Source organism: Branchiostoma lanceolatum, chromosome 19 (genome assembly GCF_035083965.1).
Source record: "Branchiostoma lanceolatum isolate klBraLanc5 chromosome 19, klBraLanc5.hap2, whole genome shotgun sequence".
NCBI lineage: Eukaryota > Metazoa > Chordata > Leptocardii > Amphioxiformes > Branchiostomatidae > Branchiostoma > Branchiostoma lanceolatum.
This window is the reverse complement of record NC_089740.1, coordinates 12,554,954-12,575,740: the sequence shown is the minus strand read 5'-3', so window position 1 is coordinate 12,575,740 and position 20,787 is coordinate 12,554,954. Positions and strand designations below refer to the sequence as shown.

At 40.9% G+C, this 20,787-nt stretch overlaps 2 protein-coding genes across 8 annotated transcripts; one reads left to right on the top strand and one right to left on the bottom strand.

Annotated features, from left to right (window-relative positions):
• Nucleotides 1-16,951, top strand: LOC136425089 (uncharacterized). Of its 7 annotated transcripts, none has more exons than XM_066413871.1 (5): nt 1-149; nt 9,580-10,108; nt 10,475-10,652; nt 13,869-13,997; nt 14,348-16,951. In XM_066413871.1, the coding sequence occupies exons 2-5, from the start codon at nt 9,752-9,754 to the stop codon at nt 15,244-15,246; spliced, it is 1,563 nt and encodes a 520-aa protein (XP_066269968.1). In that variant the 5' UTR covers nt 1-149; nt 9,580-9,751; the 3' UTR covers nt 15,247-16,951. The 7 variants fall into 7 exon arrangements, with proteins under 7 accessions (XP_066269968.1, XP_066269967.1, XP_066269970.1 ...); XM_066413870.1 differs by lacking the exon at nt 1-149 and adding an exon at nt 4,193-4,307; XM_066413873.1 differs by lacking the exon at nt 1-149 and adding an exon at nt 4,924-5,050.
• Nucleotides 15,916-20,608, bottom strand: LOC136425090 (dihydrofolate reductase-like). The gene is made up of 6 exons (XM_066413874.1): nt 20,413-20,608; nt 19,727-19,776; nt 19,053-19,158; nt 18,509-18,635; nt 17,784-17,893; nt 15,916-17,516 (listed from the first exon to the last, which is right to left on the bottom strand). The coding sequence occupies exons 1-6, from the start codon at nt 20,496-20,498 to the stop codon at nt 17,438-17,440; spliced, it is 558 nt and encodes a 185-aa protein (XP_066269971.1). The 5' UTR covers nt 20,499-20,608; the 3' UTR covers nt 15,916-17,437.
• Nucleotides 20,609-20,787: the final 179 nt, after the last annotated feature.

Below are 20,787 nucleotides of genomic sequence, written 5' to 3'. Positions count from 1 at the left end.
CCTACGTTCTGTCTTAATTTCGCGTCCTGTGATAATAATGCAACAGAACAGTCGATAGACACAGATTCTGAGACAAGATACAGAAGAAAACAGCAGGAAATGTACTGAAACAAGGAAAGAAGAGCCACAGAAGAAGATGTAGCCCGAAGGTATGTGCTGTTTCGTTCTTTTGGAATCCGAATCGCGGACTGACAGCGCTCCGAGGGGAAATATCTATTTGTTTACACGCTGTAAGAGCCATGCATATGGCTCTAAACAACAACATTGTAGTGGTAGGATACAGATATGTTTCTCTACACACGCCTCAAAGCTTCGTGCAGCAAAACACATGGCTTAACACAAAATTCAACAATTATGTTTGTTTCACAATTTGGAAATGGTTTCAGAGCTCACATGTGTGTAACTTATGTTACAGCAGCTCTCAGTCCAGATCATGTTTTTACTTTCTATCTATCTATCGGCCGGGACTAAACAAGTACATACATCACTCCATATTGCCCTATCCAGCGTCATTTGCCCTAAGTGTTCATATGCAATCCCAGTGTCTCTAACTAAACTGTCAGTAAAAGTCAAACTTCTGCAGTGCACTCGGCCCCTTGGTTTCCATAGAAGGACGCCTGAAACTATTTCCTGCTTGGCTCGACAGCAGTGTCCAGCAAATTTTACTCGACGATGGGTGAGCTTTTGAGACAGCCGTGGAAGACTTCCATAAATTGTTTCGAGAGTAGCATGTTGTGTCCAAGAAGTGTTCTGTGCCCTGCGCAGAAGCTTTTTACTTTCTTTCGTGGGCAGTGGGCAACATCCCCGTGCTAGCGCACGTAGGTCAAGATGACAATGTGTACATTCTAAAACTGACAACCCTTACCCTTATCACCTACCTTGTACATGTACACACTCATATAGATTGTGAAATGACGTGACTGTTAGTGATTATTATGAAGTACACATAGAGTGAAATTTCCTGTATCATTGATGTACAAATTTGGCACATTCTGAAAACATCTATGTTATCTTTAAATCAATTGTCCGAGAAGAATTTGCTAAAACCGCGACCAAAAATGTTTACAATGTGCTCTTTTGTGGGAATAATTAGCAACGGTCGTGACGTCAAAGAAATTAGCAATTAATTGCCGTGACGTCAAACAATTTAAGACCAGAGGATAGTCCTCTATTAATGTAAGTAGCCACCCTTACAAGAAATATAAAGCAAGTATCATATATATTCATCATCATATTAGCGTAACGCAATAATCTCTTAAAGAGGAGACAGTTTTGCTTAAGGGCGGATGAGAATAATGTAATACTTTAAATACATCAACAAAGTAGGTCAATCCATGTATTGAAGCACCAGGCAATGGAACAAAAGTGAACCGGGTGACTTGTATCTTAAGATCCGCGAGAAATCAAAGGTAAGACTTCAGAACCCCTAGGCCTGCCTTCAAGATTAGTTTCTTATGTTCTAGCCTCTACCAGGCCTTACTTTAAGGGGGTATGGATCCTAGAATCCGCCAAAATAAGGAATAGTCGCCAGATAAGTCAGTCCACGGTAAGGTTAACAATTGTGCATGCAAATGAAACCCTATGGTGGTCAAACTCCACATGAAAATATTCTCCCTATAGCCGGCTTATATATACTTACCTCCCAAAACAGTCAATCTGGGGGTTGCTAATTGTTCAAAACGTTTTAAACGGTCAATCTGGGGGGTCGGTTATTTTTGGATACGTTTTAAACTGATTGATGATTGGTTCAGAGGAATAACCGGTTTTCTGCGCACACCTTTATTACGGTTGTGCATTCCAAGTTATCGAGCTAAGGCTACATCAAGTAATTTTTATGGATGACGTCCGCCCGCGCATTGATTTTGGTCTATTCCCAGAAAAAAAAAACAAGAAATTCCGCTGCCTGTAACTATGACCAAAGAGTTCCTTTTTAATGTACTATGTTTCTGCAGGCCTGCAAAATCAATGGGATATGGAAAGAAACAGGACAACAACTGCTGTTCAACTTCAACTGATTTATTCAAATTATTGCTGTTTTCCTGATGAATAAAAAAATTGTTAGTTGTTACACTGTGTTCTCTCATTCAATTTGTGTCCTAACATGCGTCGTCGTCGACTATTATGTTTCAAATCTAGGCATCTTGTTTTTTTTCGGCCCTTCTTGTTTTTTTTCGCGCTCTCGCATTAGATTTAGGGTCTCCAAAGGACGTCATCCATAAAAATTACTTGTCGTAGCCTAAATATATTTACTGGGATGGGGAACGTTTTAAAACACTCTATCTGGAAGCAGTTTTTACTGAGTTGATACTGGGGGTCAAATTGGCATTTTTTCATGTCCATAGTAACTATGTCATCAAGACCATGGTTTGCATAATTGATGTTTAACAATGTTTGCTTTTTACATATCATGATATGAATTTCCAGTCATTTACAACTATGTCAATTTCTCATTACTAAGGCAAATTTGGTTCCTATCTGCATAACCAATGACCCACTGCAGTTCTAAAGAAATCTGCTAGGAACCTACACCACTTACTGTCTGTTCCAAGACATATCCACCACTCAAAATCACGACCGTTGCATGTCCGCAACACGAGATATCAAAGCGGGAAGTTCCGCTGTAGTACCATAGAAAGACGCTAGGGATCTAATCATCTATTCGTTTCTCCCTCTTGGCAACCCCTACCTTCATACCAAATATTATAAAGATCCATCCACGACTTCTCGGGTAATGCTGTTATCAAACACACACCGACACACACTGTGTATTTTGGGGTCTAGCCTGTGACCGTAATTACGTGGTAATTTTTCTTCATAATCACCCCATGTTACAGGTATCCATATGTCAATATTGCGTTCGTGACGTTGTCAGAACTCCGGTGGAATGTTAAACACTATAACACAGTCAGCTTGGCGTCATGCCACGTACAGAGAAAGTTCCAAAACAACCCGACCACTCATATCAATCAAGTCGCACCACTAGGCATGCTTGAACATAGACGGAGGGCGTCACAGGCTATCTGTCTCTTTCAGCCCACTGTTCGTGTGTATGAAGTGATATTATGCCACGTAAGTTACTGCAGCAGCGATCATTTTAATTCGTGAGAAATTAAAGTTAGAAAACGGCTGGTAATCAGTCTGGAGGGAGTCGGTACTCTTCGACTAGAAGTCTGGGTGGTCGGGAGTAGGTCCGAAAGCATTCAGGGGCTCGGTTGTGAGTGAGTCGTGAGCCAACCATATGCTGTCATGCGCAAGTCGTGAAATAGTTGTGACATCGCCGTTACAAATGTATTGAGGCTTGGCCTGTATTATACTGGGCCGACTGCTCCCCAACTAACCAACCAACCAACCAACCAACCAACCAACCAACCAACCAACCAACCAACCAACCAACCGCCAATCTTGGGACTTTGGGAGTGGCCAGGACAGCAAGGTCGTGGGAAGGTCCCGTGTATATGTGTGAGGCCCTGACAGTGAAACAATATCTGGCTTTTTGCCAAATCACAGGAAACCCCCTTAACACCATATCTTTCAACAAACGTAATTACCTTACAAAAGGTTATGTTTTCGTGTGTGTATGTGAGTATTGTGAGTGAGTCGTGAGCTAACGATATGCTGTCGTAAGTCATAAAATAGTTGTGACAATGCCGTCACAAAATACCGAGGCTTGGCCTATATTAGACTGAGCCGACTGCTCCCCAACCGACCGCCAACCTTAGTTGGGAGTGGTCAGGGGCAGCAAGGTCGTGTGAAGGTCCGGCATATGCTAAGCCCTGACAGTGAAAAAATATCTGGCTTTATGCTGAATCACAGAAAAAACCCTTAACGCCGTAAGTTTAAACAAACTTAATTACCTTCACCAAGAAGGTTATATTTTCGTGTGTGTGTGTGTGTTGTGAGTGAGTCGTCACATAGTTGTGCAAGTGGTGAAATAGTTGTGACATTGCCGACACAAAACACCGAGGCTTGGCCTAATACTGAGCCCACTGCTCCCCAACCAACCGCCGACCAAGGTTGTGGGAAGGTCCTAAAAAGTCCTGACAGTGAAAATATCTGGATTTCTGCCAAGTCCCAGGAAACCCCCTTAACACCGTGTACAATAACATCACCAGTTGTTTACATTCGATCACTCCACTCCTTTCCTCCCTTTATTGTACTCCAACTCTTGGCTCAGCTCCAAACGCCCCGCGTGACAGTCATACTCTCTAATCTAATTTGCTGATTTGTTATCGGCACGAACTAGTGCGCTACATTAGGGTCGGAGCTGTTACATTGCTGGGTGATAGCGGGGGACTGTATCTAACAAGGTAAGCTTGAGTTATGTACCGGTACGAAACCGTGAAAATCTTTAAGGTACAGGTCCAAAATACCGGAACATCAATGTACCGGTACGGTACCTGAATAGAAATACACTCAAGTATGTACTAATTTTTGTAACTAAAACGTGCAATTCCTACCACAAAGATCTAAAAAGATAGCCATAGAAAAAGGCCGAAAACATAATATTTTGAGCTATTTTGAAGCGGGACGCTTGTATAAACAAACTTACGTATAACATACATGCCATTAACAGTCCTCAGAGAATACCGTAACGCTATATAATAGCGATAAATGCTTCATGCATACATTTGAAAACGTGTTACAAAGCTTATACGCAATGTAATAACTCATATATCATGGTGTCTTATACATGGTGTAAAATGAATTTGCAGAGTTTTTTACTCTACAATTTTCTGCTCAACGCACACGACCTCAGATACGTAACAAGGCTACAAAATAACGTCAACATTGTTCAGGGACACGAAAACCTCAGGATGTTTGCCCACAACAAACATTTCTCACAACGCTATTTACCCAAAACGTCACAGAGTGCAATTAAGCCATCCGTACTGTTTACAGTATAGGATATTGTCTGTAATAATGTTAGTAGATCGTGACTGTAGACTGGCACGGTGTTTGTCTATAGTGAGATGAAATTTTGAAGAGCTGATCTTTTGAAGTAAACGATCGGAGCCAGAGAAACAGGTGTAACCAACTGGCATTTTTCCAGGTTTGGATCCAACTCATGTTTTTATTTCTCCGCTGTATTTGTTATTGGGGTCCGCAAGATTATAGCTGGTATTTCTAGATAGAGGTTGTGTCCTTGGAAAAGGGACGTGCATTTTACACGACTTTCCTCACTCCACACATGTGTAAAAATGGGTACCTGCAGCTGGCTTCGGTTTGACTTGTTTTTATACTTCGTTATGTTTGCTATTGAGGTTTGCAAGATTGTAGCTGGCATTTCTGACGTTATGTCATTGAGAAACATGTGTGCACTTTACACGACTTTCCTCACTCCACACATGTGTAAAAATGGGTACCTGACTTCGGTTTGGGAGGTAAAAGTGGTGTAAGGAGAGGGATGGGCTCTGCCTTGTTTCATACTTCGTTGTATTTGTTATTGAGGTCTACTAGATTGTAGCTGGTATATTTCTGGTTAGACATTGTGTCCTTGGGAAAGGCACTAAACACGACTTTCCTCAATCTACCCAGGTGTAAAAATGGGTACACGACTTCGGTTGGGGAGGTAAAAGTGCTGTAAGAAAGGGATGGGCTCTGCCTTGTTTTTACACTTCGTTGTATTTGTTATTGAGGTCTACTAGATTGTAGCTGGTATATTTCTGGTTAGACATTGTGTCCTTGGGAAAGGCACTTTACACGACTTTCCTCGCTTCACCCAGGTGTAAAAATGGGTACATGGCATCGGTTGGGGAGGTAAAAGTGCTATAAGAAGAGGGATGGGCTCTGCCTTGTTTTCATACTTCGTTGTATTTGTTATTGGGAAAGGCACGTGCACTTTCCTCAATCTACCTAGGAGTAGAAATATGTAGGTACCCGACTTCGGTGGGGAGGTAAGAGGCAGTGAAAGGAGAGGGATTGGCTCCGCTTCCAAATACATGTATCATGCCACAGACACAGTGGATAACAACCCACTGCCCCTGCGGCATGAAAAATGCTATGGAACTACCTCCAGCTTTAAATTTACCTTTTAGATTGTAGCTATGTTAGATGGGTGTTTTTGTTGTCACATAGATTGCACAGTGTGACGTCACTGTATGGTCTAGACGTCACAAGGGTTATCACACGATTGTTAACAGCCTCTTAAAAGAGCTAGGAGATAAGATAAACTTACTAATAGGTTGCCTGGTGTCCCGGCTATGGGGTGTCAAATCTATCCATCTATCTATCTATCTATCTACAAGTTTACCTATCTTATAGCTATCTATTCATCTATATCTAATAGCATCTATCTATCGATATCTATATCAATATGTGTTCATCTATTAATGATAATGGTTTTTATTACAATTCATATATGTTATGGTAGACTGCGATGTGATAGAATCGCCGATTATACGAGTACAGGTAGAGATCCTCTCGACAGAGTCTCAGATCAGGATGGTAGGAATGTGGTGGGATGGTTTTTCACTTAGGAATCCTACATTTCAAGTTTATCCATTGATCTAAAGTGACATGAATCTAAGTTGAAAAGTCCTGACTGTGTTTTAAGGGAATGTCTTTAAATTCACAGACTCCAATTGGGATCTCTTCTGCCAGATTACAATCTCTCCCCTGGCATATATACAACTACTGGTACATCTATCTTTATATACATATATCTATGTATTGAAACATTAAGCGATTAACGTTACTCTTATTGTGTCGTTTGAGACTTGAACAGATAAGTTCTCGAGTTTATTTGTGCACGCATGTCATTTGCCGGCTGGAAAAGCACGATAAAATGTAACAACACCAACATGTATTTCTAGTCATTTGCTTTTTCTAATCCATTTTATTTGTCAATAAAAAATGCACATATTGCCATGTTAATCGAATTTCGTCTTAAGTAGACAAAAACAAGATGATTTTCCGATGTTGTTTTTTCAAGTCTGTAAGACTTGTCTGAGAAATCCCGCCAAAACACGTCCTTGTACACACTTGAACTAGCGGTGACTTCTCAGAGGCCTGTTCTAAGGGTGTCGCCTGTCACTGGCTGTACGTCAACAACGGCCGCGTTTCTAAAGACTGTTTACCTAGGAGGGGACAAGCGCTGTGAAGGTCAACACTCCAGCCTAGAATGTCTACGTGACTTCTCTCAAAAACACCGCACAGCGTGGTTAATTATCAACCCATAATCCACTCATGTTTACGCTATATATTGTAACAAATACTACGTCCAATTTGAAACGGTAACACGGTTTATTTTGAGTGCGCAAGAGAGTGTATTTTGTAGATTATTCAAATGTATGCATACACTGGGATAAGCTGTGCGTGCAAAGAAAAAAGGCGGGAATTGTAGAGCTACGAATGTAAACACGGATCTGTAGTGGTTTGGCGAATTCGAGCTCTTACTGTAGATTTACTGTAAATTGACTGTACATTTTCTGTATTTTCTTGGTCGTTCACGGTTACGCCTTTGCAGTGTTTTAACAACCAAATTTACCATGATTTTAAAAATGCGTTTGACACTGGACAGAAAACGGTTGTAGGGGAAATTTGTGGACGTAGGAAGTGACCCGTGCTCACGTGGTTGGTCCAGGGGTCAGCGTCACCCCGCGACGGTCGGGTAGGGGTGTCGGGTAGCGGGTCCGCTTTGTTGTGTCTGAATGCCACCTGTTATCGGAGAGTTTTGTTGACTACCTAACGCAGGGGCTTGGCAGTAGTAGAGCGGGAACGTGAGCGAGTAACACAGCCTAGAAATTGCGTGCGTAAAATGCTGAATATTCCAATACTATAAGGAGTTTTCGTGGACATGAAGTTTCATTAAGGATCTTGGAAACATTTCACAAGTACGGTACGTTTATAGTATACGCATGGGAGTTAACATTTCGTAAAATATGTGGTCAATTAGAACATGTGTTTTCTACGTTTTGTGTTCTGCTTTAGATGTTTTTGTGTGAAAATACGGTTATCATACTACACTACCAGTGACGATTCCTGTACTATAAGAAGTTTTCGTGAACACAAAGTTTCACTAAGGATGGTGGAAACATTTCACAAGTACGGTACGTTTATAGTATACGCATGGGAGTTCAAATTTCTTTGCATATGTGGTCATTTAGAACATGTGTTCTACGTTTTGTGTTCTGCTTAAGATGTTTGTTTTTTTTGGGTGAAAATACGGTTATCTTAATCTACCTGGCCGACGTCTTGGTACTAGTACAGCTACTAGTACCTTCCAAAGAGCTTACGTGAATTCTATTACTTACGTAACATGGTGTTAGATTTGTGTTGTACAAGAACATTATTTTGGTCTACCAACGTTTCGAAGGTTGTTCACGGAACTATAGATGTTTTCTTTGCGAAGGCGGAGATCGAGGTTGTGAGTATAAGAATATTAATGAGCGCAAGGTGGATTTAATTGAGACTGAGGCACTTTAGATGGTAGTGAAGAGTGAATTTTGAACACCGAGCCGGATATACACGCTTGTTGGTTTTCCACATAGCTAGCCCTATGTTGTGAAGCCGGTTTAGGCCCGTTTCAAGTGTAAAGGTCCAATAACTATGCCGCTATAGGGAGTTTCTAAATTACACACATACACGTGGGCTACAAATGACGGTGCGTAGATGCGGACGGTCTTTAGAATTTCTACTGTTCGAATTCCTTAACAAATACGGATCCAGGCAAACACACAATATTTGCCCTGAGAAATTTGATACAAGTCTTTGCTATTTCTTCAACAATCAAATCATATGTTGTTGTTTTTTCAGTAGTCCTCAAATGTCCATAATATCGAAATTCATCGAGCTAATGTCTAACTATATCCAAAAGTTGATTGACCCTTTTTTTGTTTATTATGGAATTACACAACACACGAGGCTATAGGAAGATTGTGTAAGCTTAAAGGATGTGGCTTCACTTCCTCGTGCACATGTCGCATACCTTCCTTTGTCTTTCTGTCTGACTAATTCTACGGTCAGATTTCCAAACATCCCAAGGATGGGAACAAAAAGTATGATATAAAAAAGAAAGCAAAACACACAAACGTACAAAATGATAAGCCATGAGCATGATCTTTTTATATTTCTTGATACTAGTATATGATTTTATTTTTAATTCCTACAAACAGCACGACTGGTTTAGAAATGTGACACTAGCATTACACGCCCAAGGCGAGTCTTTTGGGTGGGCGGCACGTTTCCTTTAACTAGATTCTTGACATACTTTAGTCATGACGAGGTCAAAGGTGTGTCATCCATGCCATTTTTGTCTCTTGTCTCGTGGAGATTATTTTACAAAATGTCTGTAAGAAAGAAGTTGAAATACTTTGTACATTGTATCTTATACAATTGTTGTGCAATAAAGTTATTCTTTCATACATGCTGGTGTATAAAACTGGACATATACCGACTGTGTGTGTGTGTGTGTGTGTGTGTGTGTGTGTGTGTGTGTGTGTGTGTGTGTGTGTGTGTGTGTGTGTGTGTGTGTGCAAATTCAACTGGATAACTCAAATGTGATAATTCCTGTATCATACACATAGGACAACGCATAAGTGGATGTCAGAAACTCATTATTTTCGTTGTTTATTTCCGCAGATGATGTAATATGCTGGCACATCAGACGTGTGACATGTGAATCCTGTACAAAATCAAACACAAGGACAACAATACCACACTACAGGCTTCGCCACTGAGGCGTCGCCAAAAGCGTCCATCGGACAGCAGGCGTTGGGTCTATTTCTTGACACATCTGTAGAAGTGTGGAGAGATGTGCGCGCTTCTGTTGGGTATGGAACACAGATATTCTCACACCAACCACCATGCGCCGGTTAAGAAAAAGCATGACGACAAACACTTAGCGGACCCCGTGCAGCGACCGGGGTCTCACGCCAACCCCATGCGGCGGGCGGCGAACAAGTCCACCGCCCAGAACTCGAGTTCCACCCCTAGAACTGCCGTGAAGACACACCGAACCGTGGTGACCGCGCAGGAGAAACAGAACACTAGATGGAGAGAGGCGATGAAGAACGCGAACTTTGAAGCGTTAAAAGCACTGGTGGAAGAGGACAGTTTCATTGTGGATTTACCAGACGAGAACCATCACGGACAGACGCCAATCATGCGGGTGAGTACAATTTCATAAATACCCCGCCCCTGAGGCGTCACCAAAAAATATTTTCCATTTTGCTGATTAAGAAATAGTTGGATGACAAACTAGATGAGCTAGAGCACTGACTGGGAAAGGCACTTTACACGACTTTCCCTGACGGCGGAATGACGCCCACCGGCTAATGTGTTAAAATGTGTGCCAAAAAAGACCAAAAAACACACTACGGATTTGGTGCGCCAATGTGCCAACATTTGCACATTGACATCCACCAAGAACCGTTAAATATCACCTATAAATATATATCTTTTATGTCCTCTTTGTTTGCAAATATTCCACGGATAATAAATAAGTAAATAACAACAATAACTGATTTCCCCGTAGTTGTGTCATTGTGACGTCACGGAAAAACAGCGGAGAGAACTGTGCAACAGTCTACTCAGTCGGGGGGTGGACCTCAATACCCAGGACTCCATGGGCAGGACGGTCCTGGCGCATGCGTGCATCAAGGAACGTGAGGCGGTCGTGTGGCTACTGGCGGATGAACCTGACCTTAACCCAGGTGAGACGGTGTTAGCCGGACTTAAGAAATGTCCGACAGTTGGGAGAGAAAATTTCAGACTGTATGGTACCAGTCTTTGTCAAGGAATGATTCGAGATGCCTCACCAGGGGCTTTGTAGAGTAAAATATAAATATATTATGATCCACTACTTCTATGACGTCACTTAATGCAAATTTGGACTTCGAAAGTGGCAGATAGCCTGTAGCGTCTTCCGTCTCGCTATGTTGTGATTTGCTAGCGGTACGACTGACTTGTCTTCATATAAAGAACAATGGCTAACCACCCATCAAAAGTCACGACGCTAGCACTTCCAGAAATGAGAGCTCAAACTTTCCGCTGTAGTACCGTAGAAAGCCGCCAGGATGCGCATTCTCGAACTTGATCTTCGTCTTACCTTCCCACCTATCAAATGCCATGACCATCCATCCACAGCTTCTTGAGTTTATGGTCTTAATATCAAAGTGATCAAACACACATGCATCCGTAGCGACCCCACCATGGCAGAACCGAAAACATAACCTTCTGGTGAAGGTAACAATCTAACTGTACTTTCCGACACAAAGAATTGGAATTTCTCTAATTGCTTTTCTCCTATACGGCACGAGTCTTTGTCATTCTACCGTAAAAGCTTTCTTCTACGAACTGCAAAACTCTGGAATTCCCTCCTAGCCCACTGCTTTCCCCCCGAATACAACTTACAAACCTTCAAAACAAACACACACCGCTGTCTCTCACCTATGCCACATTAGTTCAATGCCGAGAAGTGGCCTCTTACGACCTTGCATTGGGAGAGATCGTTAAAAAAAAGGAGTGAACCCATGGCTTCTTTGACGTCATTTTATGCAGATTACAGATATATGACTCCGTGGGTTAGAAGTAGCAGTTAGTTTGTGGCGTCCTCCGTCTTGTCCGGTATTGTTATTAGACACATAGACATAGGCAAGAGCCTCTCCAAATAAAAACACTCAGAGGGCTTATCAAAGATTAACCCGTGATTCAAGAAACATGGGCACTTTTACAGCAATGTCTGTGTAATTTTGAAGACACGTATATCAGTGCAACAGTTTAAATGCTGTGTCCACAATTATAGCATCCATATACCCAATAACAGTATAGTAGGTCCAAACACCTGAGGTAGCTATACATTGCTAAGTTCCAGCGGTGGTTTTAAGTTCGCGGTCTTAAAACCACCACCGCAAAACGTTCTATTGTCTTCCACCCACCCACCCCTTGGTCTGTATGTTGTAGTGTTATGATGTATTGGAGGCACCTGTTACGATGAACTTAAAACCATCGCGAACACTCCATTTTCGCCCTACCGCGAAATTAAATCCCTGCGAACTTAAAGCGATTTACAGTATTCTGTCCTAAGGGCAAGGACATTACATTGAAGGCCTTTAACCTTGGTAATGAACTATGTTTTCTATAGATGTCCAGGGGGGTTGCGTGCTTCCAGAACTTAGCAGGAGGTAAAGGAGCAGAGACCACAAACAGAACTAGAGTCCAAGTGTACACTACTTTGGCACGAACAGAGCCACTGTTTTGGAAGCATCAATCCATTCAGTACATGACTTTGCACTACAGACACAGCGAACGACTAAAATTCTATTGTCTCTCTCGATTGCTATCGCTGGACAGTTTTGTCAACAACGTTTTGCAAAGTCATGGCGGCTTCGTACAACGACAATTTGTTTTGTTTTTCCAAAGTCAAAGACCTCCAGGTCAGAAACAATAATACGGCCGCAGTTCGGCTGAAAGATTTTCCGTTGCATGTCTTCCACTGCTTCCAAAAAAGAAGTCAAACCCAAAAAAGCGTAGATTATATTCCGTAGTAGTTCTTAAAATAGCCATTTGTTCCACTTGTCAACATTGTTAACTCGCACTATCTGTACAGTATACCCTTTCTATGCATTGTTTCATGTTGCAATTAGCCCTCGGGCAAGAACTTGCAAAAAAAGAACTTGCAAATAAAACATCAAAGCAGACTGGTACATTGTGAATAATCATTCCATAGTTGTTTAAACAAACATTGGTCTTTCATTTTTTTCTCTAATCTTTCTGAGTTAGTCGGAAAAGGGATAACAACAGTAGAATATTCATGGTTTTCGTTCAGTTGTGTTTTTTTTCCTGTTGTTAGTTGACACCACTTTTTTCAGACACACATGAATGTCTTGTTTTTTCTTTTGTTGAGTGAGTTAGAAAGGGAATAACAGTTCCCACAAACATTGCCTGTTTTCGTTCCGCCGTATTTGAACGTTTTACCATAACACCATTGCAAGTACTAGTTTTGACGACCATGCTAAATGAATGTATACTGGGGCGTAAAAGACATTTGCCGTGTGTACCTTCTTTTCTTGACTTCAGCAGGTTGGAAAAAAAGCAGTTCCCACAAATATTCCCGGTTTTCGTTCTGCTGTGTTTAAACATTTTTACCATACTACCATTGAAAGTTTGAATTGACAACCATGCTAAATGAATGTATACTGGGGCGTGAAAGACATTTGCCGTGTGTCCCTTCTTTTCTCGACTTCAGCAAGTTGGAAAAGAATAACAGCACCCACAAATATTCCCGTTTTTCGTTCCGCCGTATTTGAACGTTTTACCATACTACCATTGAAAGTTTGAATTGACAACCATGCTAAATGAATGTATACCGGGGCGTGAAAGACGTTTGTAGCGTGTCCCATTAACTGTGTCGGGTAAATAGTAACACGATAGGTGTGTGTTTACCTTCTCAGCGCCCGGCAAAACAATCGGGTAATACATCCGGGGCCTTTTCGGGCCAGCCCAGGACAAGGCTGTGGCGATGTGCTGGAGTAATGGTTAGGATGTTTGGCCCAGAACCCAGAAGTCCTGGGTCCGTATCCTCTGACATGCCACCGATAACGTGTCGTTAAGAAAGACACTAAACACAACTTTCCTCACTCCACCCTGGTGTAAAAATGAGTACCTATCGTCAGTTGGGGAGGTAAAGGGCGGTAGAAGGAGAGGGATGGGCTCCGCCTTCCAAAACTTGTAGTAGTACCGCACCGTAGCCTAGACACAGTGGATAACAACCTACTGGCCCTACGGCCTCAAAAAGGCTTTGTTGTTATTTTCAACTTTTATACAGTGCACTTCTGGTGCCCAGTTGAGCTAATGAAAAAACTGTCTTTTTTCTGCACAGTCTCTCTATACACAGTGTTTGACAGAATCATTTGATATGTCTGCTGCAGGTATACCAGACAATGAGGAGAATACAGTACTGATCCACGCCGCTAGGGTGGGGAATGTCGCCCTCATCTCCAAACTCATAGCACTCTTCAAAAGGTTCCGATTGGACGTGGATCGAGCTAACCTTCAAGGTAGGAACATTGTTGGAAAAACCTTTTCAATAGTCAGTCACCACAAAAATGTATAATTGTGTTTATTTATCTATCTATTTATTTATTTAACATTAAATTGATCAAAATAGGGTTTTGCAAACAAAAACATACAATAGAATGGACGAAATCTACAACCAAATATATTGTTTATAAATGTTTGAAAGTGCACGATGTTGAGCTATATGTATCGTCAATACTATGCCATTAATGGCCCCATGACCTCCTATAAAAAGTAACCTTTAAAATCTAGAGATTCTTCTAGATTACATAGTGGCACAATTTAACAGGATGGTTACTTACTAAGAATTGAATATTTTGTCTCCCTTTAGGTATGACTCCACTGATCCAGGCGGCTAAGTTGGGGTACATGGACTGTTGCCGTGTACTTGTGTGTGAGGGGAAAGCTAACGTCAGTCTACGGGACCACATTGAGTACCAGACCGCCCAACAATACGCCAGTGAAAGCCTGAGAGCCCGAACCCCGGACCTTCTCTTCCTCTCACCTGTTGTCAGACGAAAGGAAGCTGCAAAGAGAAGCCGTGTTGCTAGGGGGCGCAAGATCTTGTCGGAACTCGCGCTGCACGATCACAGTCACGAGCAGGCGAAGGTGACGAAGTCTGCCGAAGCTGACGTCGGCGGTCTGTCGGGAAGCTTCGAGATCTGCCATCGGGACGTTCCGTTACGGAAACGGCCGGAGTTGGTGGATCTACAGAGCAGTGTCGTTTGGCAGATGAGTCGGAAGATATTGCCAAGACTTAAAGAGATAGAAGAAGGGACGACTGTGTCAGACGACGAGGAGGACGAAGGATTCACAGGCGACTTGAGCGTGCGGAGACGATCGCTTTCCATGTCGTCCTTCTACGAATTCAAGAAGGTCCAAGGAAAGTCTGCCACTGCGGGCTCCCCATGTAGCAGCGGAGGGACCTCACCATCAAATAGTCCACCTCAAAACAATACCCCTGAACTCAAACGTGCCGCGCAAAAAGTAAGTGCCAATGCAAGAGGAGTTCGATTTCCACCAGTGAACCAATACAGTCGGACAGGCACGTCCTCTCCCAAACCTAGTCCGAAACTGAGTCGGTCGGGGCGTACTCTGGGTGGCAGGGCTCAAGCGGAAGATATTCCGGTAAGAAGTGCACCAAAACCTTCACCAAAAAAACTCTCCCCGAGCTCTAGACAACAGAACGACAAAAGATTGAGTGCCATTCCGCCGTACCTTTTCAATTAGCTGTAACTGTAAAGATGTACCTTTAAGCCGTGTTGCTAGCCGTGTTTCATCAGGTTTGTAAATCGATGGATATTAGAGTTCTTTTTACACAACCAAAACGAGGGGGGGTACAGACTTAGTCACGTTTGGGACCGCAGTTTTTCGTCACTGCGCCATCTAGCGGCGAGAGATAGTATCAGTCATCATTGCCCAATGGCATGGCTGGTAATTTTCTTTGGTTAAGTGAAAAGTACTCCAAAAGCCATTGACTTACCAACCTCGTTGAAGTATTGTAGCGCCTTTTGAGTCACTTTGAAGTAAATAAGAGCTGATATTTCTTGTTTGTTGCGAGTTCACTGCGTTAAAACTGATCTGGTTTAGGGCATTTACACTCTGCAAAATTTAAATGGCTAAGTTACACTCAGACATGTGGCAAGCAGACTACGACAACTTAATCATAAACATGTTTGTTGATTTGATTTAAGATGGACTCTTGCTCTAAGGAAGGATTCAGAAATGCCATGTTGTGAACACTAGAAAAATAGTTGATGTATAAATGAGTGAGTTTTATGTAAATTATGACATCATAAATTGACAAACAGTATTTTCTTTGCAATTAACATCTTACTTCAATAAAGGCTCCAAGTCTGTTAGAAATGAAACTCGCTAAGATACATGGCAAAGCCAAAGTATGGAGAAGAGATTTTTTTGTTTCCTTGTTTTGATTAACACATGGGCACCCATATATAGGTAATACTATTGTAATACGAGCGTTTAAACAAAAAGGGAATGCATGTTGCACTGTACATAGTATAATCATAAAGTTATGAAATATTTGTGTATTGAAGATCCAACCTTGTAGCAGCATCCTAAACAATGCTATCTAGTCATTTTACTTAGAACAGGCATGTCCAACTACAAATATGCAGGATCGCAGAATCCGATATGTATATCACAAAAATGATTACTACATACATCGTAACTTAAGGTAATGAATACTTATGATCAAGCTTCCATGAAAATACATTGTCCATTAGTAAGCACAATAGATGTGTTATAATTTCAAAACCTGTACTACTTGTATTACCAATTAGTGGCTCTATTGATATGCAAGTGTCACTGACGTTGTGCTTGTACAATGCATGTCTATTGTTGAATTGTAATCTTAACAGTAACTTTAACATGATTGTACCAGCCTTTTTATTCAAAATCCCAAGCAGTTATATCTTTGAAATATTCTGCCGTGTCGAGTCCGATCATAAGGACGTACAAGGTCTAATGCGCCTTCATAAGAAATTCTCCAGAAGAGAATTTGGCTACATGTACATATTGTTGGACAGCTTAGTCATATCAAGTTGGAAAAGAGCTAACTTTTATATCAAAATGTTGCAATCAATTCTACAATGCAACTAGTACATGTAAGTATATACAACTACATGTCTATGTATAATTAAGGAGTTGAGTATTGTTAATTTATTGACGAATGTTATGAATAACGTGTAGCCTGATATGGTATTCCACTCAATTTCAGACCATATAGAAGATGATATCAGCCATAAAGACAGTGTATTAAAGATCATTTCATTATCGTACCAGACAATTAAATATAAGCGAGTTATGTCCAATACCAATGGAATCCTCCAAAAGTAATTTAATCATGCATGTTAAGCATAGACACCTGTTTAATACATATCAAGCTACTAAATAAAGTGAAAAATGTATCTTATTTGTTATCGTCTCATTGTACGCCAAAAATAGTTACTCAAGCAACTGGATAAAATTTTTAAACAGTCAGACGTTTCAGATAGCATCCGCTATCTTTCGTCAGTGACTAAGGACAGATCAGGTAGAACTAGGTTTTTATACGAAACCTCTGGATATGTTAATGAAGTAAAGACAATTTCAGATGGTTCAATAGAATAGCAAGTTAAGACAGGGTTGTATGCTTATGAATCAATTAGCTCCATTTTTACAAAATGATACCTTTTACATACAAAGGTTTAATGCTCTCCAATACATGGGACCTTAATATAGTCTTACAAGAAAATCTCAGATGACCATGTCATCCAAGACACTCATTGCTTATTATAGTTATACTCACATGTAAGCTATACTTTATCAATGGCTCTCTCCATAACATGCATGTAAAGTGCAACAAGTGTACACACAAAAGTACCATCCTGTGTTCCCCAAGGTAGCAAACTGGGCCCACTCATGCAACCTTCTCATAAACCTCATACTTATATTGAATGCCGTTTTCTTCCTGTACCTCGGAGGGAATTCCATCGTCACTATATGAAAGCAAATGACAAAAATACAAGTTAGCTAATTTAAGCTTTCTTCAATATTTTGCAAGCTTTCAGTCCCACAGACAGAAATAGCAACACTGAGGATGTACATGTATGCCAAAGCTTCACTCACGTCAGTGTTTATTGGAATTGCAGAAAAACACAAACACCAAGAAACATACAAACACAGAAGAACAGACACACATACAAAGAAACACAAACACACAAATACAGACCCACCCAAACAAACAAACAAACACAAATACTGACCTGACGAGTTTGAAGGTATCATCCATATTTGGGAAGAATGTGTCACAGTGGACGTCCTGGTACACTCTGGTAAGGTAAACTCTGTGACAGCAGGGGTGAAGCATGGCATCCTAAAACATGTCAAAACATGGAACAGAGTAGTATATGTTAAACATCTGTGAATAGTCTCATCAGGTTGGTAAGTCACTGAATAAAAAGACTCTTTTAACACAACCAAGAGATTTATTCCACCAACGTTTCGGTGACCATATGTCACCTTCTTCAAGGCAATTCTGACTGGTTCACATAGCAATGCAGCACAGGTGTTGCTGCTTATACATAATGAGATGCATTCCCAAATGCAAAATATCTATATGTTAAACACTTCCAAAATCAGGAACTATATTGAATCTATCGTAACAAATACGTCGATGAAGGTTAGACATCCAGGTAATAAGATATGCCAAATAGCAGTTACTCAAGCAACTGGATATGGTTTTGGAATTTTCCAAAATCATATCCAGCTGCTTGAGTTACTGCTTTTTGGCATAAATTGTCATTACAAATGTACATCTTTAGTTTGTGTTTACATTTAAATTTTTCTCATATCTCTCCAGTTTATACAGTAACCTGAGAGTGTGTAATGCTTTTACAGATGGTAAAGTCTCAAAGAAAATAACAGCACATAAAGTATCTGCTATAACGTGTTTATCAATAGAGTAATAAAGGACAAAGAAGATATAGACCTTGTAGACTGAATTCCCTCCAATGATGAAGACTTTGTCAATAGTGTCTACCACTGGAGATTCATTCAACAGCTTCACTGCCTCCTCCAGGCTTCCTGCTAGGTGATGGGCGCCCTCTGGTGGTGTTCTGCAGTATTACATCCACACAGATATAGTTAGGCAGAGAGAAAAAGTAAGACACATGTAAGATCAGCAAAGTCAAACCTGTACTAGTGACTCCCTCTATCTTAAGATGACCTGGCCAATGTGACCAGTATCTAGTGGTCTTTTAGATTTTTTTTCCCAATGTCCCAAGCATTAAGAATAATGGCTACATGTATGAAGGTAAAAGGTAGGTAAAGGCAGTCCCATAGCCTTTAGCATAGTCTTGGCTAAATCGTCACCAGTCTAATGTGACAATTTGTTTTCAGTTTGTTGGATAAATCTTGGCAAACAAAGTACCACAAACATGTAAAGCACTACTAGTACATACAACTATTACATCTACTAATCATGTACATTTGCCTATTATCTGATCTAATCACATTGTTAATATAGTACTTACGTGAGATTCCGACTCAAGACAACATTGAGTCTCTTGGGGAGAGGCCTGAAGCGGTCAGGGATGGAGAACCAGGTCTTCCTCCCCATCACCACGGCATTCTGTTTCCCTGGTAACATAGCAAGGCAATGGCTATGGCTTAACGGTAAATTCAGGAGGTCTGGCAACGTTAATGGTTGACACCTATAATAACATTCATTTGATTTGTTACTGCAAAGGGTTCTGGAAATGATTTAATTGGATTGTTCCATTGTATTACCTTTATATCTTTATGGGGTGTCTGGTGAAACTAGTCTGTGAACACCTACACAACCGGACACTCCGTAACATTGTGACTTTTTGGCAATCTGGCTTTAAACTTAGCAATACGATTAATTTGTCAATAACACTTGGCAAGGAATGCAGGATAACAAATAACGTGCTACCTAGAATAAAAGTGACTTATCACGCTGAAATAATTTACTGACAACGCTTAAGTTAACGTTGAATAAGAGCGGGCTAGCTACGATTAACGGTGAATTAAAACAGCTCGCTACACTTAATAAAAAAAGGCATGCAGGCCCTCTTGTGCAGTTCCTATGGAATAACTTTAGACGGCTTTGACCGTACCTGATCAAACCAAGCAGTAAAATTATGTTTACTTTACAAGTTATGACTTAAAATAATAATTAATTTACCTTCTTCTTCTGTCCCAGATGTAAGTTTGCTGAAGAACTTCATGTCGCCCCTTTCATGGACAGAAAAATGGCATCATAACTTAGACTCTAAACCTTACTCAGTTATACATGTATATAAACAGTGCTGAATCATACAGAAGCCGTAACATGTTATGGGCAGGGCCTACAGTAGCTGATACAAGTTGTGAACTACAACTAATTCTCCAAAAGTAGTTACTCAAGCAGCTGGATAAAATTTTGAAACGGTCAGAGACCGTCAGACGTTTCAGACAGCATCCGCTATCTTTCGTCAGTGAGTGAGTGAGTGACTAAAGAAAGATCTGGTAGAACTAGGTTTTATACCAAAACTCCAAAACTCTAGGTATAAAACCTGTTCTACCAGATCTTTCTGTAGTCACTGGCGAAAGATAGCAGATGCTGTCTGAAACGTCTGACTGTTTCAAAATTTTATCCAGTTGCTTGGGTAACTATTTTTGGCGTATCTTATTACCTGGATATCTAACCTTCATCAACGTACTACTAATTCTATGTACAGAAAAGGACAGATTTTACAAACTGACAACTTTTATTGTCCAGGGGATCTAAAAAAAAGCTGTAGGGTTAGGAGTGGGGCGCAAGTCGTCAAGTTTTAGAGTCTACGGACCCAAAACCAGTTATACAGTTGGGGAGGGGGGCAGTTATGTTACCTCAGAGTCCAGGGTATCTTGCCGTCCACACCGATCCCCATGTTGTTACACGCCGCCACCACGAGACTCAGCTTCTTTGTTTTCATTCTGGCGGTGAAATCTTGAATCTAGGAGTGCAAAATAAGAAAATACTAATGTTTTCTGGTACGACTGACTAGTAAGTCGTCAAATTTGAAAACGGCGGGACAAGTTAGGTCATGTTTTGACCTTTCCCATCATTCTGTTGGTGAAAAACGAGGTTATTGAAGGGTTTAGAGAACTTCTGTAACTTTACGTTATTTTATGTTCCTCGCCTTTTGCGTTCAAAAAAGTGCTTAACTTTTACTTCATTGCTCAAATATTATTTTAACTGTATTTCGGAAGAATATTAGGTCT

What these genes read in the sequence shown, in the direction of transcription:
- LOC136425089 (XM_066413871.1), top strand. Translation starts at nt 9,752, where the DNA reads ATGTGCGCGCTTCTGTTGGGTATGGAACACAGATATTCTCACACCAAC. An exon ending in GACAGACGCCAATCATGCGG is followed by an intron (nt 10,109 to 10,474) that starts GTGAGTACAATT and finishes ATTTCCCCGTAG; the next exon opens with TTGTGTCATTGTGACGTCAC. An exon ending in GGATCGAGCTAACCTTCAAG is followed by an intron (nt 13,998 to 14,347) that starts GTAGGAACATTG and finishes GTCTCCCTTTAG; the next exon opens with GTATGACTCCACTGATCCAG.
- LOC136425090 (XM_066413874.1), bottom strand. Translation starts at nt 20,498, where the DNA reads ATGAAAACAAAGAAGCTGAGTCTCGTGGTGGCGGCGTGTAACAACATG. An exon ending in AAGATACCCTGGACTCTGAG is followed by an intron (nt 19,777 to 20,412) that starts GTAACATAACTG and finishes TGTCCATGAAAG; the next exon opens with GGGCGACATGAAGTTCTTCA. An exon ending in GATACCTTCAAACTCGTCAG is followed by an intron (nt 17,517 to 17,783) that starts GTCAGTATTTGT and finishes GCTTTCATATAG; the next exon opens with TGACGATGGAATTCCCTCCG.